Source organism: Macaca fascicularis, chromosome 16, assembly GCF_037993035.2.
Source record: "Macaca fascicularis isolate 582-1 chromosome 16, T2T-MFA8v1.1".
NCBI classification, from domain to species: Eukaryota; Metazoa; Chordata; class Mammalia; order Primates; family Cercopithecidae; genus Macaca; species Macaca fascicularis.
The window spans coordinates 41,935,855-41,963,383 of NC_088390.1; the positions used below are offsets into that span (position 1 = coordinate 41,935,855).

General features: G+C 38.8%; 1 protein-coding gene across 6 annotated transcripts in view; it reads left to right on the plus strand.

The window, feature by feature from the left end:
• Window positions 1-27,529, plus strand: part of AP2B1 (adaptor related protein complex 2 subunit beta 1) — a 139,664-nt gene that overhangs the window by 45,488 nt on the left and 66,647 nt on the right. For all 6 annotated transcript variants that reach the window (XM_074019019.1, XM_074019021.1, XM_074019020.1 and 3 more), the window contains exons 10-14: window positions 1,877-1,992; window positions 4,843-5,008; window positions 7,117-7,215; window positions 16,439-16,698; window positions 23,110-23,302. In XM_074019019.1, coding sequence (XP_073875120.1) covers window positions 1,877-1,992; window positions 4,843-5,008; window positions 7,117-7,215; window positions 16,439-16,698; window positions 23,110-23,302 — 834 coding nt within the window. The remainder of the gene's footprint in view (window positions 1-1,876; window positions 1,993-4,842; window positions 5,009-7,116; window positions 7,216-16,438; window positions 16,699-23,109; window positions 23,303-27,529) is intronic.

Consider the following 27,529-nt stretch of genomic DNA (forward strand, 5'->3'; position numbering starts at 1 on the left):
TATAATGGGGTGACCCATTATAGTACATTGTAATATATGACAGGCTGGTCCTTGACTTTTAGGATCTCTGTTCTGGTATCTCTCTCTTTAAAAAATGATCACTTATAGTTTCTGCACATTTGTTTTTTCACTTGTGTTCTCTCATATTATCTTCATTAATAAAAGATTAACAGATAAAACTCCATTTTATAGATTAATTGTAGGCTATGGAAAATTGTTGTTTATCTAATGCCATAGACTTTTAAGTTTCATAGCCCCAAAATTGGTAAATTGTCGAGTACTACAGTACTTTGGAGTTTTTTGGATCACGCGTAACTTTGAAAATGTAATGGAAGTTGTAGACCCACTCACTGGAAAATATGCTTGACAGCTCCTACAAAATTGGGCGATTTCATTTCAATAGGTTTAAAGACACCCTCTACTATCTCCACTCATCCATGAACTTCAGTTAAAGACCTCCTACTTTGGCTTATTCTTTAATTCTTATTCTTTCCTCCTATGATGGCTTATTCTTCTTATTTCTATCTCCTGGCTGTCCAAGATGGGTGTGTGTGTTTCTCTGTTTCTGGACTTTTTGTATATACAGTGATTGGATGTCACTCCTACTCCTCTGCCATACTACTGTCATGGTAGTTTTTTTTGGTGGGGTTGGGGGCGTAGTCTCGCTCTGTCAGCCAGGCTGTAGTGCAGTGGCACGATCTCAGCTCACCGCAACCTCTGTCTCCCGGGCTCGAGCAGTTCTTCTGCCTCAGCATCCCAAGTAGCTGGGATTACAGGAATGTGTGACCACGCCTGGCTAATTTTTGTAATTTTAGTAGAGATGGGGTTTCACCATGTTGGCCAAGCTGGTCTGGAACTCCTGACTTCAGGTAATGCACCCACCTCTTGCCCTGCAAAGTGCTGGGATTACAGGCATGAGCCACTGCACCTGGCTATAATGGTAGTTTTTTTTGTTGTTGTTATTGGTTTTGAGACAGAGTCTCACTCTGTCAACCAGGCTGGAGTGCAGTGGTGCGATCTCAGCTGACTGCAACCCCTGCCTCCTGGATTCAAGCAGTTTTCTACTTCAGCCTCCCAAGTAGCTGGGATTACAAGCGCCTGCCACCACATCTGGCTAATTTGTGTATTTTTAGTAGAGACAGGGTTTCACCATCTTGGCCAGGCTGGTCTTGAACTCCTGACCTCGTGATCCAGCTACCTGAGCCTCCCAAAGTGCTAGTGATGGGATTACAGGCATGAGCCACAGCACCTGGCCTTTGTTTGTTTGTTTTGAGACGGAATTTCGCTCTTGTTGCCCAGGCTGGAGTATAATGGCTCGATCTTGGCTCACTGCAACCTCCGCCTCCCAGGTGCAAGCAATTCTCCTGTCTCAGCCTCCCAAGTAGCTTGGACTACAGGCATGCGCCATCATGCCTGGCTAATTTTTTTGTATTTAGTAGAGACAGGGTTTCACCATGTTAGTCAGGCTGGTCGCAAACTCCTGACCGCAGGTGATCCACCCGCCTCGACCTTACAAAATGCTGGGATTACAGGCATGCGCCATGCCACCAGGCCTTGGCAGTATGGTTGAGATGATAATTTCCTTTGAAAATTAATATCCCTGACATAAATGTTTTTCAAATGTTTATACATCATGAGGAACATCCTTTTGTTTGTATTCAGAGGATTCATTTGAACTGATTCATCTATCCGTTCAAATAATGAATGAAACTGCATCATATAGCTTGGTATCTAGCCTCTAGTGTAGCTTGGTCCAATTAAGTGCCTGATCTTTTAGTTTAGTTTAGTTGATGCACCTGCATGTTTCAAAATTTTTATGTAGAGGTGGTGTTATCGCATAGATCATCTGACTTCTCATTTTTTGTATTCTTCCCAGCAATCTGCAGAGCGCTGTGTAAGCACATTGCTTGATCTAATCCAGACCAAAGTGAATTATGTGGTCCAAGAAGCAATTGTTGTCATCAGGGACATCTTCCGCAAATACCCCAACAAGTATGTCCAAATACTTTTAGCCCTGTTTCTCAAATTACTTAGAAAATGTTTAAGTAAGGCACTTTGAAATTGCCTAGGTAAGAATTACTCTTTTGAATGTTCCTGGTTATAATAGGATACTTTATTAAAAATTGGAAACATGAAATGGTTAGCACAGGGATTAAAACCTGAGTTTTCACTTTGCTTGCTTTCTTTAGAAAGAATTGAAACTCTGTCTGAGTATGCATTGTCTATTGACATATTTTAAAGTTAACCAGATTCTTTGATGGCAAAGTTACTGTTAAATAGGATATCTATATTCTAGGTTGTTTAGGCATACTCTCAGTTTATACTTGTTATCCAGACATAATTAATGATTGTGTACCTTTTCTTCTCAGAAATGTATAAGTTTGGATGATATATAGCACCCTACCATAAAAGCCAGGAAGGTAACAGCTCTGCTATTCACTTTGCATGTTACCTACTACATTGTAGAGAATTACAGAACATATAACAGATTATCAGTCTCATGCCTTTTCTGAAGTATTTTAGTTACTGTCATACAGATATTTAAAAAAATCTACATTTTCACTTCACAAGTTTTTCAGATTGAGGCCTCTTAGTATATGCAGCAAAAAATACTTTTTTAGATTTGATTTTTGAAAACAAGTAATTAAGGAACCTGAAAATGAAATAAGAGCAGGTTTTGTAAGCATCTTAAATCTCATTTTGCCTTATACTCATAGAGATACCTTGTGCTAAAGTTTCTGATTGTCTTTTTTTTTTGAGACAAGAGTCTCACTCTATTGCCCAGGTGAGTGCAGTGGTGTGATCTCGACTCACTGCAACTTCCACCTCCTAGGTTCAAGTGATTCTTCTGCCTCAGCCTCCCAAGTAGCTGTGATTACAGGTGCATGCCACCATGTCTGGCTCATTTTTGTATTTTTAGTAGATACAGGGTTTCACTGGCCAGGCTAGTCTCGAACTCCTGAGCTCAGGTGATCCATCCACCTCGGCCTCCCAAAGTGCTGGGATTACAGGTGTGAGCCACCATGCCCGGCCCGCTTCTGATTGTCTTTAAAGATAATGTTAAATGAAGCAGCTTGTAGTAATTTAGCTTAGTGGTGGGCTCAAGAATTAGTAGATATATTTTGGCAAGGTAGTGGTTTATTAAGCATTGTGTATATTTTTAAAAATTTTAGAAATAGTTCTTTTGGAAAGAGAACCACGTACTTTTTGACTCCCAATAAAGAAGAGGGTCAGTCTCTAAACTTTTTTTTTTTTTTTTTTTTGAGACAGAGTCTCACTCTGTCGCTCAGGGTGGAGTGCAGTAGCGTGCTCTCAGCTCACTGCAACCTCTGCCTCCCGAGTTCAAAGATTCTCCTGCCTCAGTCTCCCGAGTAGCTGGATTTACAGGTGCCTGCCACCACACCCGGCTAATTTTTGTATTTCTAGTAGAGACAGGGTTTCACCATATTGGCCAGGCTGGTCTCCAACTCCTGACCTCAAGTGATCCACCCACCTCGGCCTCCCAAAGTGCTAGGATTATGGACGTGAGCCACCATGCCCTGCCTAAACTTTTTTTAATTAACTTTTGTTTGTTTGTTTTCAAACAGGATCTCACTGTGTTGCCCAGGCTGGACACAGACTCCTGGGCTTACGTGATCCTGTTGCCTCAGCCTCTCTAGTAGCTAGGATTACAGGCCTGTGCCACTGTGCCTGACATTTAAACTTATTGATTGAGGGTGAAGATGTGTATCTGAATGTGATTGGTGGGGAAATGTGTCCATTTCTGGTTTATGGTTAATAAGGAGTTAGGATGGTTTACTTTTAAGAAAGCAATCAAGAGCCTGGTTTAATCAGTAGAAGTAGGCAGATACTTAGTTAAGTGTACTATTTAGTTGTCCACATCTAATTTATTATACAGAGTCATTCTAATGGTTAAAACTACATTAGCCAAGGAGATGGATTCAACATGGTAAGCCTGAGAGAGCAATAGATACGTAAAAATAAGTATTTGAATTACTTCTTTCTTTGGAGAAATAAGTCATTAGTACAGGTACCTTTAGAAGAACTAACATAAAGAAAGATCTCTTTTATAAAAAGGAGAGATAAGTGGATTAAGGGACAGATTTACCATTTCTCGTCTGGATACCGTTGTTGTCTAACTTCATTTTGCCTAAAAATAAAGTGGAATTTCTATTCCTCTCTACCGTGAAGGCAAAATGGAACAATAGGAAAATTTTCTAATCTACATGTATGAAAGATTGTTACAAATACAAGGTAGTGGTATTATCTTACACCACGGGTTAATTTTTCCTTGTAAAAAGAACAGATGGCAGTGTGGCTCACACCTGTAATTTCATCACTTTGGGAGACCAAGGCGAGAGGATCACTTGAGGCCACAAGTTTGAGACCAGCTTGTCAACATAGCAAGACCCCCACCTCTACCAAAAAAATTTTAAAGTTAGCTGAGTGTGGTGGCACTCAATTGTAGTCCTGGCTACTCAGAAGACTCAGGAGGGAGGATCGCTTGAGCCCAGGAGTTTGAGGTTACAGTGAGCTGTGATTATGCCACTGCACTCTAGCCTGGGTGACAGAGTGAGACCCTGTCTCAAAAAACAAAACAAAAGAACATCTGATGAATTTTTATAAAGGTTTTAAGGTCTAGATCTTAAAAAATAATTGAAGGGAAATTTAAGGCATTAACATTTTCTGACTTAAAACCTGTACGTTCTCTTGACTAAAAGCTTTTACAGTTTGGTGGTTTGGTTTAGGGTTCCTTGTTTGTGGTTTTGCCTTTAGCCTTCACTTTTAAATATAGTTCTTAGTTTTGCCCTCAATAACCATAGTTCATTTTTTCCACATCAGGTATGAAAGTATCATTGCCACTCTATGTGAGAACTTAGACTCGCTGGATGAGCCAGATGCTCGAGCAGCTATGATTTGGATTGTGGGAGAATATGCTGAAAGAATTGACAATGCAGATGAGTTACTAGAAAGCTTCCTGGAGGGTTTTCACGATGAAAGCACCCAGGTAAGTTCTTGTCTCTTGTCTTTCCTAGTGGTTTTAGATGTCTTTGGGGAGATTTCAGAGAAAGCAAAGGTTATAGGCAGTTTCTTCTATGTCTATATTTATATATAGTATGTTCATTTTTCTGCCAACAGGGATGTCCCTTTTCAGTTTTACTGATTTTTTGTTTTTGTTTTTGAGACAGAGTCTCGCTCTGTTGTCCAGGCTGGAATGCAGTGGCAGAATCTTGGCTCACTGCAATCTCTGCCTCCTAGGTTCAAGCAATTCTCCTGCTTCAGCCTCCCCAGTAGCTGAGATTACAGGTGTGCACCACCACACCCGGCTAATTTTTATATTTTTAGTGGAGACAGGGTTTCGCCATGTTGGTCAGGCTGGTCTTGAACTCCTGACCTTAGGTGATCCACCCATCTCGGCCTCCCAAAGTGCTGGGATTATGGGCATGAGCCACCGCGCCTGGCCAGTTTTACTGAATTTTTTTTTTTTTTTTTTTTTTTTTTTTTTGAGACAGTTTCACTCTGTTGCCAAGGCTGTAGTGCAATGGCAGGATCTTGGCTCACTGCAACCTCTGCCTCCTAGGTTCAAACGATTCTCCTGCCTCAGCCTCCCGAATAGCTGGGATTACAGGCATCCACCATCACTCCCGGCTAATTTTTTGTATTTTTAGTAGAGACAAGGTTTCACCATGTTGGCCAGGCTGGTCTTGAACTCCTGACTTTAGGTGATCCACCCACCTCGGCCTCCCAAAGTGCTGGGATCACAGGTGTAAGCCACCATGCCAGTTTTACTGATTTCTAATGTTAAAAACCTACATAACTCAGACCAGTAGTTCTCAAACTTCAGTAAGCATTATTAACACCTGGAGGGCTTTTTAAAGCACATGTTGCTGAGCTTCACCCTGACAGTATCTGACTCAGTAAGTCTGAGATGTGCCTAAGTATTTGTATGTTTTACAAGGTTCAGGGTGATGCTGATGCCGCTGTTAATCCAGAACCGCACTTTGACAACCACTGGCTTAGAGCAGTAGTTACCACTACTTTTTTATTTTCTGTCACCTAAAAATGACTACACTTTTCTGTTAGTAATGGCTGTGGCTCATTACAGCAGGGATTTTTCATTTGAGGCTGTGGTGAGGTTTGAAAAGATTACCTTTGAATGAAAATTCTGAGACTGCTTCTCACTTTCCCCTACCAAAATTAGAGCCACGGGACCAGGAAGCCGATAAATTATTAAGCCCTTTTTTCTTGGCATTTGTACTCAAAGCAAATAGAAAATTATACATGTAATCTACCATAGCAATTTTAATAGACCTAATTCAAGGAGTATGTACAAGTCAATAGCTTTGTGGTTTAGCAGCCAACTCTTAATAGGCTATAACCTGACATAATTCTACTGTCTTGGCTGTTGCCCCAGTATGACAGATGATTCCATAATTCCCCCCAAATTGTAGCTTTTGGTAGAAGTAAATAATGAAGGACTTGCTCAAGAGCCAATATTATCACCATCAGTATGTTAACATATACTTTAAGAAATGTAAGCCAGGCTCAGTTACTCACGCCTGTAATCCCAGCGCTTTGGAAGACTGATGCAGGAGAATTGCTTCCAGCCAGGAGTATGAGACCAGCCCTGGCAACATGGCAAGACTACCTCTCTACAAACAATACAAAAACAAAAACAAAATTAGATGTAGTGGCTTGCACCTATAGTCCTAGCTACTTGGGAAGCTGAGGCAGGAGGATTGCTTGAGTCCAAGAGTTTGAGGCTACAATGAGCTATGAATGTGCAGCCTGGGCAGTAGAGGGAGACCTTGTCTCAAAATAATAATAGTAATAATAATAAACACAGGTAACTATCTGGCTTAGAAACAAGCAATATTTTGTGCCAAAAATGCATTTTGAGGATAAAAGGATAGAGTTTTCAGTTGAATACCTTTGTATTTCCCACGAATACTTTTGACTGCTCTTGTTGATACTGAGTTTCAGCCTTTTGTCTCTTAACCAAAATCAGAAAGGCTCCATGGTAATTCATAGTTGGGGAAACACCACTTTGGAGATGATGGCAGGGAATAATGCCAGTGCCGTTCTTTCACTGTATCACAAATTATGTCTGTTTAGGTGCAACTCACTCTGCTTACTGCCATAGTGAAGCTGTTTCTCAAGAAACCATCAGAAACACAGGAGCTAGTCCAGCAGGTCTTGAGTTTGGCAACACAGGTAAGAAATCTGGAAAAAGAGAGATGTTGATTTGTCTTGTTTCAAATTGTAGGAAATTATGAAACTCTTCCTAGGGGATTCATTTGGGGAAGTTTTGTTTGAAGGAAGTATGACCTTTAGATCTTGTTAAAATATTAAAACAATGCCTTTTAACTTGTTCAGCTGAATTGTAGCTAATTGTATGGCTTTTAAATGAGTTGACTGACTCTACTTTTCATATTTCATGAAAATTGAACCTAGACTCTTAGTTTAGTGAAGGACATACTTAGATGAAAATGACATGGTCTGATAGTACCTGCTTCACTGTGACTTCATTTCAGCTTTCAAATGAAAGTACCATGTACAGATAAAAGATGCCTGAGCAAAGTTTCATTCATTGTTCTACCTTCCAGAGTGTTTGCCTTTCTCTTGGAAATTAAGTGCTTATGCTGCTTCCTTGAATTATTTGATATATTTGGATCTCCTTGGAATTACTTGATTTTTTTTGGTCAGAAGAAAAGAAGTTTAGATGGATTCTGATCTCAGGAAAGTGGCAGCTGGCCTTAAAGATCAGGTCATTATATTAGATCCACAGAAATCAAAATAATTAGGTTTTCTAGTATAACTGGTATAATGATCATCAGTCCATTCATGATTTAGTAATGTTCTTAATTGGATTTGCTAACAGGCTGGCATTTTAGCAGGCTGTCAGGGTTAAGATGTGTGTCTGCAAATGGAATATGATTCAGATATCCAGTTTACCATTTTTCTCTCTTTCTCATCCCTTTATACTGGTGCGTAATCAAAATTTAAAACCCTTTCACAGTACTTTGCTTAGTTCTGAGCCATAATTTTTCCTGTTACTAATTTTATAACTTTAAAAAATTTATTTGTATGAGCTTGTACAACTTTAAAATAATTTATTTGTACAAGCTATTTTGAAGTATTTTAAAAACTTTCTTAAGCATCTTCCTCTGCCTGAAGCAAAGCAATTTATAAGCATCAGTGGTTAATATTAGTATTGAATTGAGTGTTCTGATTTCCTGTGTCTGGATCCTTGATTAACCCATTTGAATCTCTAAGATGAATTCAAAACAATTTCTTTATTCCTCCCACCCCCCCCCCAACTCTTTTTTTTTATTTTTTGCACTCTTTCATGTTTTAATTTTAAACTCCTAAGTCAGGGGTGTGCAATGTTTTGGCTTCCCTGGGCCACGTTGGAAGAAGAATTGAGAATTGTTTTGGGCCACACATAAAACACACTCACAATAGCTGATGAGCCCCCCCAAAAAAAAAAATTGCAAAAGAATCTCATAAAGTTTTTTTTTTTTTTAAGAATATTTTAAGCCTATTGTCCTTTAATCACCATTTGCTTACACATTGAAATGTAAAACAGGCAAAAGAGAAAGAAGGAAGAAAGGAGGGAAGGACGGAGGGAGAAAATTGAGAGAGAAACAAAGATAAAAAAGAGAGAAGAAAGAAGGAAGGAAGGAAAGGAAGGAAGGAAGAAAGAGAGAAAGAGAGAAAGAAAGGAAAAGAGAAGAAGGATGGAAGAAAGGAAGAATAAAAGAAGAAAGAGAAAGAAGGAAGGAATGAAAGAAGGAAAGAAAGAAAGAGAGAGAAGGAATCTCATAAAGTTTTAAAAAAGTTTATGAATTTGATTTGGGTCACATGTGGCCCCAGGTTGGACAAGCTTGCTGTAAGTGGTCACATAGAATGACAGAATTAGAGCAGCTCACATTTGATCAAAACAATTTCTAAAGAGAATTTTGGCCTTTCTTCCTCTCTGCTTACTGTAAATATCCAAGCAAGTATGTTTGGTAGTTTCCTCTGTTTTCACAAGTTCTCAACCCTATCATCATTGTCTGTTAAGGCCTATGTGTTTGTATGTAACAGGCACCATAGGAGAGCTGTATTACGCATTCTGGCCAGATTTCACACTCAGTCTCATTACCTCTTAAGTATTTATCAAAATTTGACTGAGATAAAGTATTTAGGAAGGATTACTTAAAGGATACAACGTAGTGCTGTTCTTACAGATAGTCTGAAATTCACCTCTGAATCAAGCCTTATTAATAGACATCTGGATACCTGTACTGCATTGTTTTTGGCCCCTAATAAAATTGCTTTTACTAAATTACGTGAATACTATCAGTCTGTACTAATAACAGTCGTCATGGAAAACTACCCAATTTGGATCTGTTGTTAGCTTGTTATCAAAGTCATTACTTTATTATGTTTTCTTCTTTGTGAAGCCCCATCAAATTGCTGACAAGTTCTGGAATTTTCTGTGTATCAGTGTAGCATGCCTGATCAGCTTTCTTTTCCATATTGGTTGTTTGAAACCTTAGAATCACATTTAACCATCTCCCATGGAAACTGTGTAGGCCATTGTGGCATGCAGTTTCCTGACTCTAGTTTCAATTAATGCTGTTTAGCCTTAGATGCAATTTTCATAAGCTTCCTAGAACAGGACAGGCTAGAAACTCACTTAATCCTAGCAAGGGTTAGTAAACTATTTCTGTTTTTATAGATGAGGAAACTCAGAGAGGCCTAATTATTGTGGGGCAGAGGTAGAACTCAGACTCAGATATGTCTGGCTCTAAGGTCCATGATCTTGTCCACTGTGCTATGCTTCCTCTAGTCTGAAGGTTAAGAATGACTTGGAGAATACATATTCCCTGCCTGAAGCAATATTAAGCATAAGCCCATATGTATATGTGTGTTTGCTAGTTTTGAGGTCTTTGTGGATGATTATTTCATACTATAAATAATAAGCAATTTCTCAAGGCTTGCCTTTTTTCAGTATTGAGTCTAGCTCTGTCACCCAGGCTGGAGTGCAGTGGCATGATCTCGGCTCACTGCAGCCTCCGCCTCCTGGGTTCAAACAATTCTCCTACCTCAACTTCCTGAGTAGCTGGGATTACAGGTGTATGCCACCACGCCCAGCTAATTTTTTTTTTTTTTCAGTAGAGATGGGGTTTCACCATGTTGACCAGGCTGGTCTCGAACTCCTGACCTGAAGTGATCCTCCTGCCTTGGCCTCCCACAGTGCTGGGATTACAGGTGTGAGCCACAGAGCCCACCTGAAGGCTTGCTTTTTCTATCCAATTAATTTTTCTGTCTAATTAATTAAGTCTGAGAAGTTATCATAAAAGAGTAAGTATGCTGCTGGGTGCTGTGGCTCACGCCTATAATTCCAGCATTTTGGGAGGCCGAAGCAGGCGGATCACTTGAACTCAAGAGTTCAACCAGCCTGTGCAACATGGCAAAATCCCATCTCCACAAAAAATACAAAAATTAACTGAGCATAGTGGCACACGCCTGTAATCCCAGCTACTTGGGAGGTTGAGGTGGGCGGATCGCTTGAGCCCAGGAGGCAAAGGTTGCAGTGAGCTGAGGTCGTGCCACTGCACTCCAGGCTGGGTAATACAGTGAGACACTGTCTCGGGAAAAAAAAAGGAAAAAAAGAATAAGTATGCCCATGTAAGTCTTTTCACCTGGTTCTCTTTTTTCCTCAAGTTTGTGAAATAAGAACCTAAATATTTATGGCTGGTGAGTACCAATTTAAGTTTAGGATGCAATGTGGTCTGCTGAATTGTGTTAACTTAATTGGGTAGTGAGGTTCTGGTGATGCTACTTCCACTGATTCAGGACATGACTGAGCAAATTTCTTTCATACTGCTTTTCTTCTGTCTCTATAGTAGAGTTAATTAATACTGTTTTTACTTGTGCTGTGAATTAAGTGAAGTATATATACGTGAAATCTTAGTGCTTTTAATTTTAAGTAAAATGGGAGTATAATTAAAAATATTATTGGGGGGAAAACCCAACTCTTGAATCTGAGGCTTCATTTCAAAAATTTATCATTTTACCTGTTACACAGAAAGTCAATACAGTAGTCGGTTCAAGTCAGTAAAGAATACAAACAGAGGCCGGGCGCGGTGGCTCATGCCTGTAATCCCAGCACTTTGGGAGGCCGAGGTGGGCAGATCATCTGAGGTCAGGAGTTCGAGAGCAGCCTGACCAACATGGAGAAACCCCATCTCTACTAAAAATACAAAATTAGCCGGGCGTGGTGGCATGCGCCTGTAATCCCAACTACTGGGGAGGCTGAGGCAGGAGAATCACTTGAACCCAGGATGCAGAGGTTGCAGTGAGCCGAGATTGCCCCATTACACTCCAGCCTGGGCAACACGACCTACACTCTCTCAAAACAAAACAAAGCAAAATAAAACAAAAAAATATCTAGACGTTAGTAATTATTCTTTGTGATACATGGAAGAGAGGTCTTCATGTTTTTCTGTCTATGAACTAGGGGCCACCGTCATCAGAATCACTTGGGCTGCCTGTTAAAAATACTAATTACTAGGCCCTACTTCTGATAGAATGAATCAGAATCTCTGAAGTATGGCCTCTGGGTTCTGCACTTTCAGTGGCATTCCTGGCATGTTAAAATGTTGATGCACATTATAGTTTAAGAATTACTGTTCTAGTGCTGGCCTGGTAAGTATTATTTTGGGAGCTCTTCCCCTGAGGAGGGCCTGTGGGTCTTAGCAGTACAGTAGATCCAAAGCCAAATTATCTGAGTCACCAAACATTTAATGGCAACTTAAGATCACAAAAAGGTCCCGTATTTTTATTTATCTCGGTCTTGACGGTCTGAATTACTGTGGCCTCCATGTAAAATATGAGGTAGTTGGTGAGGGCTGGCTTACAGTAGGACTAACAGGTCATCCCTCAGAACAAACAGAGTTTGAGCAGTAGGAGATTCTTCCATACTCCTGACTTTTCAGTCTTGGGAAATTTGCACTCATTTCTCATAGGATTGTATTTTTCAAGTTAGTGTCTATTTAGACTTTGATCCAGTAACTCTATCTCCAGCAGTTTGCCATATAGCAGCATTTCGAATAATTTGTGGAGGAACTCTCAAACTTTTTTCATATGTGTATATATATATGTATATATATACACTTTTTTTTTTTTTGAGATGGAGTCTCACTCCATTACCCAGGCTGCAGTGCAGTTGTGCAATCTCAGCTCCCTGTGGCGGCCTCCTCCACCTCCTGGGTTCAAGTGATTCTCCCTCCTTAGCCTCCCAGGTAGCTGAGATTACAGGCATCTGCCACCATGCCTGGCTAATTTTTGTACCTTTGGTAGAGATGGGATTTTGCCATGTTGGCCAGGCTGGTCTCAAACCCCTGGCCTCAAGTGATCAGCCCACCTCGGCCTCCCAAAGTGCTAGGATTACTGAGCCACCATGCCTGGCTAGATTTTTGAATTTTGTGAATCCCTATGGGAATTTTTCTTTTTTTTCTTTTTTCTTTTTTTTTTTTTTGAGACGGAGTCTCGCTCTGTTGCCCAGGCTGGAGTGCAGTGGCCAGATCTCAGCTCACTGCAAGCTCCGCCTCCCGGGTTTATGCTATTCTCCTGCCTCAGCCTGCTGAGTAGCTGGGACTACAGGCGCCTGCCACCTCGCCCAACTAGTTTTTTGTATTTTTTTTTTTTAGTAGAGATGGGATTTCACCGTGTTAGCCAGGATGGTCTCGATCTCCTGACCTCATGATCCGCCCGTCTCGGCCTCCCAAAGTGCTGGGATTACAGGCTTGAGCCACCGCGCCCGGCCGGGAATTTTTCTTTTGGGTCATTTGGTTAAATTGTTTGCATTACATATGGGAGAAATAATTTGAAGAAAAAGCATTTTATTTTGATGAGTATATTATTAAACCATGTATTATAAAGTTGAATACCTTTAAGATATTACTGGTACATAAAGACAGACTGAATTTTCTAAGTTAATAAGATAAATGCAGTGTTTAATTGTGTAATAAAAACCATACTTTACAAATTCTAAAGTACATGGACTTTAAGGACTGCATATATAGCTTAAAGTTTAACATTTAATTTATGTATAAAAAAATGTGGGAGAGAGGGGTTGCTTCCCTGACCTGATATTTTGAGAAACTTGTATTCTGCTCTTTTTAAAAAATCAACTTGTTTTTGTTTTATAATGTTTGAGCTTTGTTTTCAAATGAAAATCTAAATAAGGAGGTTTCAGGCTGCTATTTATAAACACTTAGGTGCAATTTAGTCCCTCAACCTCCCCCCCCCAAAAAAAAACAAAATCAACTAAATTTCTAATTATCACTGTTTCCTTTTTTTAACCCGGGCATTTCAAATACTAGAGACATTTTGATAAGACATTCATACATATACATATACATATACATATACATACATTTCTATTAGAATAATGCAACTTATAAATGTGGTAAAAATTATCTTGAGATAAAATTTACTGTTTTAATAATTTATTAATTTGCTGTATTGCAGTGTTCTATATGCTTTTTGTCTTTAACCAACAATCCATTATGAGTGCAATTTAAACAATCTGTGACTGAGAAAAACTATTTGAATCTATATAGTCAAAAATAATCAGGGTAACTGCTGCAATCGAACTGGATGATAAGGGCCTTAAGTGGCTGAGTCATGAACCAATTCATCTACTCACTTAGAAACTAAAATGGAAGCCCTCAAATTGTCCTATTTTAAAGAAAATATTTTTTGTTTGGTTATGAGTTTTTTGGGTTTTCGGGGTTTTTTTGTTGGTTTTTTTTTTTGGTTTTTTTTTGTTTTGTTTTGTTTTGTTTTTGAGACGGAGTCTTACTCTGTCGCCCAGGCTGGAGTGCAGTGGCGTGATCTAGGCTCACTGCAACCTCCACCTCCTGGGTTCAAATGATTCTCCTGCCTCAGCCTCCCTAGTAGCTGGGACTACAGGCATGAGCCACTGTACCTGGTCTGGTTATGAGTTTGAAATACAGAAGTTGAAACAGGGACTTATTGTTGCCTTTAATAAGTTGCTATTGGAACAACTCCTGCATAAATAAATGCCATCATATAGACATACTTTTGAGGTAGGTACCAGGATATTTATTGCCACTTTATAATGATCACACAAAAAATAAAGAAATAAAACAATAGGCCAGGCACGGTGGCTCATGCCTGTAATCCTAGCACTTTGGGAGCCTGAGGTGGGCGGATGACTTGAAGTCAGGAGTTCGAGACCAGCCTGGCCAACATAGAGAAACCCTTTCTCTACTAAAAATACAAAAATTAACTGGGTGTGGTGTTGCGTACCAATAATCCCAGCTACTTAGGAGACAGAGGCAAGAGAATCACTTGAACCCAAGAGGCAGAGGTTGCAGTGAGCCGAGATCACACCACTGTACCCCAGCCTGGGTGACAGAGCAAGACTCTGTCTCAAAATACATATATACATACATACATACATACATACAAACAAATAATAATAAAGGTAGAAAGGGAAAAACGGGCAACAGTCTAAATGTCCCTCAGTAGGGGACTAATATTTAATGGTGCAGTGGACGTTACAGTGGAAAAGTGCAATTGTATACATCAACATGGAGAACAACTTCAAAACAGTATATATAATATGAAACTGGTTTTATATGAAATAAGTGTGTGTGTGTCCCATCTGGACAGATACACACCACATTACTAATCATGGCTATTTGGGGGATTGGGAGTTGAGATGGAGAAGGGTTGGATAATTGGGGGAGGTTTTTTATTATGTCATACACTTATAAATTGTGATGCGGTATGTTTGGTAATAATTTCTTTTTAACCGTGAACATGTATACAATTATTTAAAAACCACCATAGCACAAAACAAGACCACCAAATTCAAGTGTCACTCCTTTTGGAAGCAGTTATGTCTTCTCTTTAACAGTTTTTGATTATTTAGATAATAGTATTTTTCATACTCTATTGAAATAGTTAATATTATGTGAGCTCCTTAAAGTCAGGCAGTGTATTGTTACCTCTTTATTTCCAGGGCCTAGCCAGTGTCTCAATAGGAGGTACTTAATAAATATTTGCATGAAGGAAGAAGGTATGGGTACAATATATGTAAGATATAATATATGTTATTAATAAGCCTGCTAATATTTAAAGCAGTTAAAACATTCTTTTTTTTTTTTTCTTTTTTTTTTCACGGAGTTTTGCTCTTATTGCCCAGGCTGGAGTGCAGTGGAACAATCTCAGCTCACTGCACTCCGCCTCCCGGGTTCAAGTGATTCTCCTGCCTCAGCCTCCTGAGTAGCTGGGATTATAGGCATGTGCCACCTCACCTGGCTAATTTTTTGTATTTTTAGTAGAGACAGGGTTTCACTGTGTTAGCCAGGATGGTCTCAATCTCCCGACCTCAGGTGATCTTCCCGCCTCGGCCTCCCAAAGTGCCGGGATTACAGGCATAAGCCACCGCGCCCAGCCCTAGTTTAAAAAATTTTTATGTTCTAAGGCCGTCTCAACCAGTTAACTTTTACCAGATTAAGCATTAGTTTTCTATTCCTTATTTCTGTTTGAATTTGAGTCTTAGGATTAACCCATCTTAATTTATAGTTACATCCCTTGAAACATTAGAGATTACAGAATTATGACTACATTAGAACCATATTGAGTTAACACATTTGCTTGCTTTTTGAGACAGTCTCACTCTATTGCCCAGTCTGGAGTGCAGCGGTGCAGTCATGGCTCACAGCAGCCTCAACCTCCTGGTCTCAAGTGATCCTCCTCCCTCAGCTTCCTGAGTAGATGGGACTACATGTGCATGCGGCTCTACACCCTGCCCTGCTAATTTTTTTATTTTTATTATTATTATTTTTTGAGACAGAGTTTTACTCTGTTGCCCAGACTGGAGTGCAGTGGCACAATCTCAGCTCACTGCAACCCCTGCCTCCTGAGTTCAAGCTATTCTCCTGCCTCAGCCTGCTGAGTAGCTGGGATTACAGGCACGCGCCACCAAGCCCGGCTAATTTTTGTATTTTTAGTAGAGATGGGGTTTCGCTATGTTGGCCAGGCTGATCTCAAACTCCTGACCTCAAGCGATCCACCCACCTTGGCCTCCCAAAGTGCTGGGATTACAGACGTGAGCCACCGCGCCCAGCCTGTCCTGCTAATTTTTTATATTTTTTGTAGAAGCAAGGTTTTGCCACGTTGCCCAGGCTGATCTCAAACTCTTGGGTCCAAGTGATCCGCCTGTTTCAGCCTCCCAAAGTGTTAGGATTACAGGCATGAGCTACGAGCTACCACATCCAGCCTGAAATATCTTCTTAATACCCCGTCTGCATAAATCACTACAGCATTGGTTGATAAATCCAGCAGTTTGGGTTTCTGTATGGAGAACAGTTTCATCTCTACCTCCTTGCCTTTGCCTTTTCTTTAGGATTCTGATAATCCTGACCTTCGAGACCGGGGCTATATTTATTGGCGCCTTCTCTCAACTGACCCTGTCACGGCTAAAGAAGTAGTCTTGTCTGAGAAGCCACTGATCTCCGAGGAGACGGACCTTATTGAGCCAACTCTGCTGGATGAGCTAATCTGCCACATTGGTTCTTTGGCCTCTGTGTATCATAAGCCTCCTAATGCTTTTGTGGAAGGAAGTCATGGAATTCATCGTAAACACTTGCCAATTCATCATGGAAGGTAAGAAGGTGTGAACTGTCTTTGAGTGAGAAATGACTCTGTTTAGACAGAGTTGGTCTTCTTTATGCTTTTATAGTCTGGAAAAGAACTTGCTGTACATTTTTGCAAACCTGCTACTGTACAACCCCAGGGAGCTCCAACTGAATACCAGTGACCACATATAAAAGACTCCTCTGTGTTCCAATCTAAGAGTACATTATGGCTTTAGAAAATTGTGGTGAAGACCTTCTAAATTGATGAAGTCTGAAAGTTGCTTAAGTCTGTGCTAAGAAGAGAATAGAAATAATCCCATAGTTGAAAACTTGGAAAAAAGCCTGTATATACATTTAGCCATCTTGACCCTTTACTGTAGCTTTTGTTGAGCCTTATGGAAAGTTAGTAGGTACAACTTATGCTGTAAAACTGTTAATGAAATAATATTTCAGTATTGTTTTATTAAAAAAAAAAAGCCTGACTTCTGTGTGGACTTAGTTTTTCAGTTACCTGTACCTTTTTAAATTGGCCATTTCAACAAGGAAATTGATATGAACAGGCTCTTGGGTAACATGGAGCTCTTACTTTGTAGCTGTCCTAAAGTTCTAATTAGGGAGAAGAAACACTCTAATAAACTCTTATAATGGGTATCTCAGAATCTTTTCAGAATCTGATTCCTTCGTCAATCATAATAGACCTTGATGAAAGTAGGATTTCCTTCCAGAATAGTTAGAATAATTGGGCTTTTATTAATGAGTGTCTTGTTCCATTGTCTAATGTATATTATTGTTTAAGTGGTTTTTGTGAATGGCCAAAGTGTAGTATTTATTGCTTTACAAATTGGTGTGGTCAGCATTTTGGGCTCTATGTAAATAGACTGTGGATACAGACAAATGAAAAAGAAACAGCAACATCCAAGGAGATTATTAATCTTTCATGATTGAGTTGAATCTTTGGTTTTACAGCAGGTGCTATAATTTTAATCCAGAGGAGATATGAGCTTCATAAGGATTAGTCCTTATAGTAAGTTAGGGTGTTTCTCCTTGTCGGCAAGCATGTTTAACATTCTATAGATGAGACTATTTAACTTCTAAGAATTTCTCCCAGTCTGTGCTTCAAGTTTCGTTGTAGATACGGAATTTCTGTTGTAACTTCCCTCTGTAACTGTGTTTGTATCTAGCCTCCTGATAACTTTTAACCCTCACATGGAAGTGGGAAAATGAATCAATAAGCAAAAACAACCCTTTCTTAAACGCAGGGAGAGAACCAACATTAAGTTATCTAAAAAGAAAGTGTCTTACATAAGGCCTTTATCTGATTAATAGCCTTTAAGTTCTTATCTTCACAATTTCTTTTGTGGTTCCTTTTTGGATAACCTCCTTTTTGTCCATTTGTGCATGTTTTGTGTTTTTAAGGGAAATGCAAATATAAGGAAAATCTGTTTTGATATAAATGGGGATGATACGTTGCTGCAAATGACATGTCTGTAATAGTATTGACATTACCTAGCTCTGTTCTGCAGTGTAAGATTAATAAGTGATACACCTCTCATAGGAAACAAAGCAACACTTTAAAGCCTTATTCTGCATCTTCTAGAGGTTTAAAAAATGCTCACTTCACTAGGTCTTTTAAAATCACCTGGGAAAGAGAGAAGTGATTTTTACTTGGATATTGCTTACTATGCTTATACTTGTCAGCTGCTTCATGGCGGTGAGGTAGTAAATAGTTGTCTAATTCGGAAAAATCTCACCTTTAAAAAATACTGCTTTGATGACAGTTATGCAGTTATTTCTCTTAAAATTGGAAATGTCATTATATTAATTTTCTTATATTTTCCATTGAGAAAGGATGTATAATAATGATGTATCATATTCTTGTAGAATCTGTAGGATCATTTATATCTTTTCATTGAACTCACTTCTCCTATTATTCATTCCATTAGAGTGAAGAAAAATATGTGCGGAATACCTATTCTACCTTATTTTTAGACATACTGATAGAACCATGTGTTCTGTCACATTTTCTAAATGGTATATGTCAGAAGATGACAGAATTTCATGTGTAGAGAATATGAAAGATTTTATGTATTTCTTGCCAGGTGTATGAAATCATTTCCCCTTTTTATTTCTTAAAGCCTTTTCATCATGACTTCCTGGACACTTTTTCCTTGTAAATCAGCTTTCCTAGATTGTATCTCTGTCATTAATCTTTGCAGTTCCGTGTTTATTCTCTTCTCTGGTTACTGATCTTGGTTGTATCAAAAGGTTCGATCTGAACCTTTTCTTTCTGTGTTTCTCTACATATTCCCTTAGGGAAAATACCCACTAACCACTAATATATTACAGAGCTTTACCAGTTAGACCATGTTTTCAGTTGATTCTTGCTCTAATAAAACCTTATGCTTCCGTGATATTGTTACCATTTTATTGATGAGGAAATTTTGTCTCACAGAGGTTGTTGCTTGCCAGAAATTATGCAGCTAGTAATTACTGGAGCCAACACTTAATCCCCTGCTTTTACCACCACCCTACACTGCCCCCCACCCTCATGTTTTCACCTGAGATGTGTATGTGAATTTCTAACCAAGCTTACTTCTCTGACTGCCAGTCTTTTGGTTTTGTTGTTTTTGTTTGTTCGTTTGTCTGTTTTGTTTTGTTTTTGAGATGGACTGTCACTCTATAGCCCAGGCTGGAGTGCAGTGGCTCAATCTTGGCTCACTGCAACCTCTGCCTCCTGGGTTCAAGAGATTCTCCTGCTACAGCCTCCTGAGTAGCTGTGACTACAGACGTGTGCCACCACATCCAGCTAATTTTTTTGTGCTTTTAGTAGAGATGGAGTTTCACCATGTTGTCCAGGCTGGTCTCGAACTCTTGACCTCAGTAATCCACCTGCCTTGGCCTCCCAAAGTGCCAGGATTGCAGACGTGAACCGCCGCGCCCGGCTGGATATGAACAGGTTCTCAATTACCCAGCCCAGTGCTCTACCCTGAGACTCTGGGTGTGAGCCACCGTGCCCAGCCCAGTCCCTTGTTTCTGTCAAGCTTCTCTACTTGTTTTTCTTACTTATTGTATCAGAATTGAGAACTGCGCATAAAAGTTTTCCTGTCATCCTTCTAGATTCCCCTGTGATTATTAGAGGTGTAACTAATCTTTTACTTCTCAGTTTTTGTTTGTGTCAAAGCTTACCTAGGCTTTTTTAGAAGAAAACATTTGTTTATTAATTAAATTGTTACAGTGTTTTTTTACTTTTTTTTTTTTTTTTTGAGATATAGTCTCACTCTGTCTCCCAGGCTAGAGTGTAGTGGCATGACCTTGGCTCACTGCAAGCTTCCCCTCCTGGGTTCAAGTGATTCTCGTGCCTCAGCCTCCTGAGTAGCTGGGACCACAGGTGCCTGCCACCACTCCCAGCTAATTTTTAATTTTTTTGTATTTTTAGTAGAGATTGAGTTTCACCATGTTGGTCAGGCTGGTCTCGAACTCCTGACCTCAGGTGATTTGCCCACCTTGGCCTCCCAAAGTGCTAGGATTATAGGTGTGAGCCACTATGTCTGGCTGTTTTTTTGTTTGTTTGTTTGTTTTTACTTTTTATCATCTAAATCTTAAAATATGCAAGATAGAGTGGTGTAACAAACTTGGATATACCTATCACTCAGTTTCAGCAGTTATCAGTATCTTGCCAATGTTATTTCATTTATTGCCTCACAGTTGTTTTTGAGATGGCTCAAATATTTTAAATTATCTTTTCACCCATAAGTACTGTACTTGTTATCTTTAACAGATAAAGACTTGAAATTACAATGTTATCAAGCCTAACAAAATTGGACATAATTACTTAATATCATCCAATAAGCAGGCTAACCTACTTTCAGATTTTCTCAGTGGCCATTCTCTAGTCTCGTTTAGAGTTTATGTAAGATTGGTCTTACTTTTTCCTTAAATGTTTGGAGGAATTCACAGTGAAGCCGTCTGAGCCTGGAATTTTCTTGGTAGGACTTTTACTTTTTAAATTGACATCTAATTTATAATAACCTTAGCATTAAGGTTATTGCCTGACCTTTGCCTGGTCAGGATACCACGGCCATTGAACATATGTCACTGGGCAGGCAGTGCCTCTAATACTGGTAATGCTAGAGGTGATGTTTTTGGTAAACAAGCTGGGTACTTTTTGTGATCTTTCCTTAGAGCATGCCTGTGTCGGATTAACAGTATAAATAATAGGGTGCTTATTATATTGTTTATTAATGTTAGGCTGTCAGTGGATTATTCTGGTCTGATGTAAGCTTATGCAGTGGAGAATATCTTCATGTTACTTATATTAACATTATTGCTTCTATTAAGTAATAGATTAGTCCAATCTGTTAGTAATAGATTAGTTCACTAATCTTAGCATTTAGTGTTCAATGAATGTTTACATATGTATACACTCATATAATCACTACCCTGATCAGATAAAGAATATTTTCAGCACCCTAGAAGGTTCCTCGTGTTCCTTTACTGTCAGTGTGCACACTCCAGAGATTACCACTGTTCTGATTTCTATCGCTATAGATTCATTTTGTCTCTGCCTGAGTGTGATATAAATGGAACCTACAGTTTTTACTCTTCTATGTCTTGTGTCTTTTGCTCTACATAATGTGAGGTTAATCTGTGTTTTTAGTAGTTTGCTCCTTTTTATTGGTGTGTAGTATTCCATTCCATGAATATACTATTTATGTCTTCTGTTGCATCTTTGGGTTATTTCTAGTTTGTTGCTGCTATCAATATTCTTGTATTTGTCTTTTGGTAGATTTATATACGTATTTATCTTGGGCATATACCTAGGAGTAGAATTGCTGGATCGTAGAATAGGTTTCTGTTTAGCTGTAGGAGACACACACTGCCAATTTTCCAAAGTAGTTGTACCAGTGTATACTCCTAGCACTGTATGAGTTCCAGGTGATCTACATTGTCAGCACTGCTTGGTATTATTGATCTTTTTAGTTTTAGCCATTCTGGTGAGTGTATAGTGGTGTCTTGTTATAGTTTTAATTTGCATTTTCCTGATGAGTAAAGTTGCTAAGCACATTTTCATGTTACTGTATCCTCTTTTGCGACTTGCCTGTTTTTAATGATTTGTCTTTTTCTTAATGATTTGTAGGAATTCCTTATATAATTTGGATGCAAGTCGTTTGTTAGGTATATGTATTGTGAATATCTTCTCTCAGTTTGTAGAGAATATCTTTTCCCAGTTTCTTAATGGTGTAATTGGAAGACATGTTCTTAATTTTGATGAAGTCCAGTTTATTACTTTTTTTCTTTTGTGGCTACTGCTTTTTGTTGAAACCATTATCTCCTCCAGGCTTATAAGATGCTACTCTAGGTTTTCAACTAGGTTTTACCTTTCACATTTATGTCTGATTTATCTCAATTTTTGTTTACCTTGTGAGTTATAGGGAGCCGAGGTTCATTTTTCCCCCACATAGCTGTGCAGTTAACCCACACCATTTATTGAAAAGGTCATCATTTCTCTTACCTAGTCCTTTTAAAATGTCTTGGAACTCACCATTTTCTTTTTATTTTTATAGCTTGTTGAGCTTTTATTATTTCATACATAGTTGACAACGTAGCAGTTTAGATTACTCTTAGCTGATCTTCATGTCCATTCTCCTCACTTCAGTTCATTATACACACAGGTGCTAGAATAATGTTCCTCTAATGTTATTTTTAGTTTCTGTTCTTTGTTAAAGAAATAAAAGTGATTCTGCATTTCTTTTATAAAAAATCAGCTCTCTAGACTAGTTTTCAAAGTTTTATTTTCTTTGTTCTCTCTTCCCCCAAATTTTACCAATCCCAAACTCTGCTCCTGCCAATATAATTTTTTTACCACCCCTGAAGTCAAATTGTTCATTTCTGTGCCTTTGTACAAACCTTCTCTTCCTCTTTGGAGGTTTCTCTCTGGTAGTTCCTCATAAAACCATTCCGAGAAGCTTTTTTTGTTGTGTTACTCGTATCCTATCAATTTTACAGACACACGATACATGTTTCTGCTGTTACGCAGTAAACTTGCTTTTTAGTCATTTTGTAAATGCTGATTTTTTTTGTTGGTGTGTAAGCCATTGAGGGCAGGAACCATATATTTTACAGTTTATACAGAGAACCATAGAATTCTCTTTACAGTGTTCCCTCATAGATGTTTAATTAAAATTGACCAATTATATTATATAACTGACAAGGTTTACATCATATAATTTATTTTCATTTTAGCAACTGTATTTGATAAAAATAAGAATTGCTATTATCTCTTCATGAGCATAAGCAAATGGTTATAAAATCAGAGGGTTTTTTTCCCCCTTGTATTTGATAGTTATATATAGCTATATGTTTAACTACTGTTGCCATATTATGTCCTAGGTGAGACTGACTTTTCTCTTTTGTCCATTTTATGTGTATGTGATTTTAGCACTGATGCAGGTGACAGCCCTGTTGGCACTACCACTGCAACGAATCTGGAACAGCCTCAGGTTATCCCCTCTCAAGGTGATCTTCTAGGGGATCTTTTAAACCTTGACCTCGGTCCCCCAGTCAATGTGCCACAGGTGTCCTCCATGCAGATGGGAGCGGTGGATCTCCTAGGAGGAGGACTAGATAGTCTGGTAAGCATCTTTCTTCCCTTGTTCTTTTGGTTATTTTTAGTTCTTGATATGCTAGAGAGTTTTAAATTATTCAGCTTTTTAGAACTAGACCTTTCCTTGATGAGCAGTAATGTCCTTTGATAAAGGACAGGATTCTTTGTCTTTAGTAAGGCAAAATTATAATTAATACTGTTCGTCGTCAGTAATGGGGTATGTCTGCAGGTGTACGGGATTATTTCATTGTCCTGCCTCTAAATAGAACTTTTGACATTTAACCATCCTATTGTTCAGCAATTTTAACGTTTAGTATCTTTTCCAGAGTTTATTATTGTTCCTAGCTCTTAACTCTGGATAGCCCACATCAATTCTCCTTTTGACCTGAACGACATTAAAGTGACCTCACACAAATCATCCTATTTTGACGCTTTCAAACCTTTGCCTTTTTTATATTTTATTTACTTATGCCCTAATTCTGAAAGGTTTTGAGGCAGCCTTTTTTTTTTTTTTTTTTTTTTTAAGTAAAATGTACCTTTATTACAGTTGGAAAGGGCTGCTTGATTGGTTCTTTTTTTCCCTTGTTCCCCACCTACTCCATTCTGTCATACTTCCAATTTAATTAGCTTCCAGGATTCTAATACTAAAAGGCTCCAAAATCCAGAATATCTGTGAACATTTGCCACCAGTGGGAACCAAAGTTATTTTTTGTTTCTGTACAAGATAAATGAATTTTAAGGGTGACCTTCAATCTATGAAGAGAAGGCCAGAAAAATAACAAGTCTATCACATGACTGCCTTAAACTGTGATGGAATTAGAGAGGCTTTTCTAGCAGACCCTTGCAAAAGAGATTTTTGTCAACCCAATGACTATAAAGATGCCCAACAATGATTTGTTTTCCAATATCATTGGAGGGCTGACATCTTAGATATGAAAATATATGTTCCCAGAGATGACAGATACAAAACAACTGTACTCTATGCTGCATATACTGGCATCTTCTCTTCTACTTTATGAGCAATTTTGTATCTGGGGTTTATACCAGCCAGTAGAGGTTCATTTACTTTTTGGCTGGCAGAGAGTCCAAGGAAATAGGGTTATAGTCATATCTCTGTGGGTTGTGCATTTCATTAATGGAAAATCACTGCTTCTAGAATTTATACATTGACCAAGCTGTGAACTCCAGCGTGTATTGACACAATGAGCACTTCTATTGTCTTTCTTGGGCATATAAGCAAATACTTTTTATATTCATATCTTTAATGATTGAAACTGACTGATTATATAAACAGAATAGCTTCCTCATATGATGATTCTACTTACATTGCTGTCTAGCCTCCTTATAGACTCAGGAGAGTGACAAATATTTAAATATTCATGGAAGCTCCTAAGAATCCCTTATAAAATTAAAATAGCTCTTCCTTTCTGTTCACATATCAACCACAAGTTAAATTTTGCATCCTCCTCAAGTTTATTACATGCCCTGGTGGGGAAGCTTACTACATGGTGGACTCATTGAACCTAAGAATGAGAAACAAACTAAGTTCAAGGAATAGAGGGGAGAAAGAGGCCCTGCCTTTAATGTTGCCAGACCAGAATCCTACTTGACCCACTATAAGCATAGAAAAAAAGAAACATGTTATTTTCATTTGACTTTGTATTAGCTCATGCCAACTCCAAAACCAATGGGTTTTGTCATCATATTTTACATAGCTGCCCAGTCATCTGCATTAGAGTTCCTGCAAGTATTGTATCAAAGGGAAAAGCTGTTAGAACCTGCTTGTAGTAGCCAAAGTTACACACAGGCCTATTTCTTTTTTTTTATATAAGGGATATTCTTTCAGGGATAGGAAAGTTGTTGTTTTTCTAATCGGATTTCTAAATATGCAACTTTTGTTACATAGGCCCAGTTATGTTTTTATGTAACTCTAAATTTTAGCTTTTCCTGACTTTGGGATTTAAAATGGTATCCTTGGTGTTACAGCCCAGAAATTGTTTACAGTGCAGTTTTCTTCAGCTTATTCTGAGATTGAAAGATATCCCAGAAATCAAGATGAGAAGAAATTAAAGCCCTTATTTTTGCTTTGGATCCGTATGTGGTTAAATATATATTTACTCAGAGAATCAAGGTTCCTTTTTCGAGAACATCACAAGGAAGACCTAAATTTGGCTGTGTGGAAGATGAGTTTCTAAGGCAGCAGTAGACTTTTAAAATGCTTTTATTGTTCTTATGCAAATTATCTAAAGAGAAGATTAATCCTCAAAGCCATTTTTTGAATGCATCCTTGCCTTACAGAGTACTTCTCAAAATAAATTATATACCTGTGAATCTCCTAAAGATTTTGTACCAGAGAGGGTTTGTTTTGTTTTGTTTAGTTTGTGGAAATGGGTTCTCACTATGTTGCGTAGGCTCATCTTGAACTCCTGGGCTCAAGCAATCCCCCTGCCTTGGCCTCCCAAAGTGCTGGGATTACAGGTGTGAGCCAGCACACTGAGCCTAAGAGAGATGATTTAGTTGGTCTAGAGTGAGACCTAGAGTCTGCATTTCTAACAAGGTGACGCTGAAGCTGCTGGTCCATGGGCCACATTTTGCACATTAAGGACATAGAATATCTGGTGACTACTGTGAACCACTTCAGTTTATAGTGTTTGAACTATAGCTACCTAGATGCTCAGATATCAGATGCCCCTTTTTCTCTCTCTCTTTTTATTTGCTTTTTTTTTTTTTTTTTTTTTTTTTTTTTTTTTGGAGATGGAGTTTTGCTCTTGTTGCCCAGGCTGGAGTGCAATGGTGTGATCTTGGCTCACCGCAACCTCGCCTCCCAGGTTCAAGCGATTCTCCTGCCTCAGCCTCCCAAGTAGCTGGGATTACAGGTGCCCGCCACCATGCCCAGCTAAGTTTTTGCATTTTTAGTAGAGATGGAGTTTTACCATGTTGACCAGGCTGGTCTTGAACTCCTGAACTCAGGTGATCCACCTGCCTCAGCCTCCCAGGTTGCTGGGATTACAAGCGTGAGCCACCACGCCTGGCGCTTTTTCTCTTCAGTAGTAAACAGACTTCTGGAAAGAGGGCTCCTCCTCTCCCTTAAATTAATTCAGAGGGCAAGAAACTTATTATTTCATTAAAGCTCTTTCTTTTGCCTTCTAGGGAGACTAGTGTGGCTAGGAGTGGTAGAATTCAACCCAAACTCCTATTTAAACTATGGCCATGTTTAGAATTGTGTGGTGGTTTGGGAAGCAGCATTTAGGTTAGCTCAGTGATCTTTTCAGGAAGGCTAGCAACCAAGCCACTAGACAGTTGGTACTACTTTTATCATGGGTTTCTAACAGAACCTCACCCATAGAGGTCAGTGGTGTACTGCTAACAAAGTATTGCCTGGTTCCTAATAACTGTATGATTCTCAACTCTATCTGCAGAATTGGTATCACACAATTACCAGTTTAAAAAAAATACTCTCTAGCCATTGAAACTACAAAGAAAAAAAAAATATATTATCAATACTTGAGTCCAGGAGTAATTAAACACCACCTCTGGGAGGCAGGACCTAGACATTGCTATTTTTCAAAAGTTACCTGGGTTATTTTAATCTTGCAGCCAGGGTTGAGAACATTAAACCAAATGAAATTCCAAATGGAATTAGGTAGAGGTGTTAAAAACTGATATCTAAGCCAAGACAGTGACCTCCACAAAAGAATCGTATTCTCGAGATCCTCTTTGGCAGTTCCTACAAAAACAGATATCTCTGACTTTACCTTTGTTCTTTTCCCTCTGAATATTTTTCTGTTATGATTTTCTGTGAGGTTATCCATCGGGTCAGAAGTTGACTGGAAGTTGAATTTGACCAATTTAGATATGGTCGCTCAGTCCCAGGGTCCTTTTTATCCTTGCTTACTTGCCATAATTGGAGACCGAAAATCGAGGGCATTTTATATTTTGGATTGTCTAACCATTTTCTGTTCTTCTATCTTAAAACTTGATATTCATGAGAAGATATTTTTATTCTTCCTTTTTCATAGCCTGGTGATCTTCCCTTAGATCTTGTTCTGTTTCATCTTCTTTTACTGTCGCACTCATGAAATTTGGCCAGGGTTAAGATTTAGTGAGTTGTAACCTTTTCCTATTAGGTTGGAGCAAATGTAATTGCGATTTTTGCCATTAAAAGTAATTACTTTTGCTCTAACCTAATAGAACTGTCCTAGTCAGGAAATACTTATCAATCTATTATTTATTTGTTATTATTACTAGTCAGAAA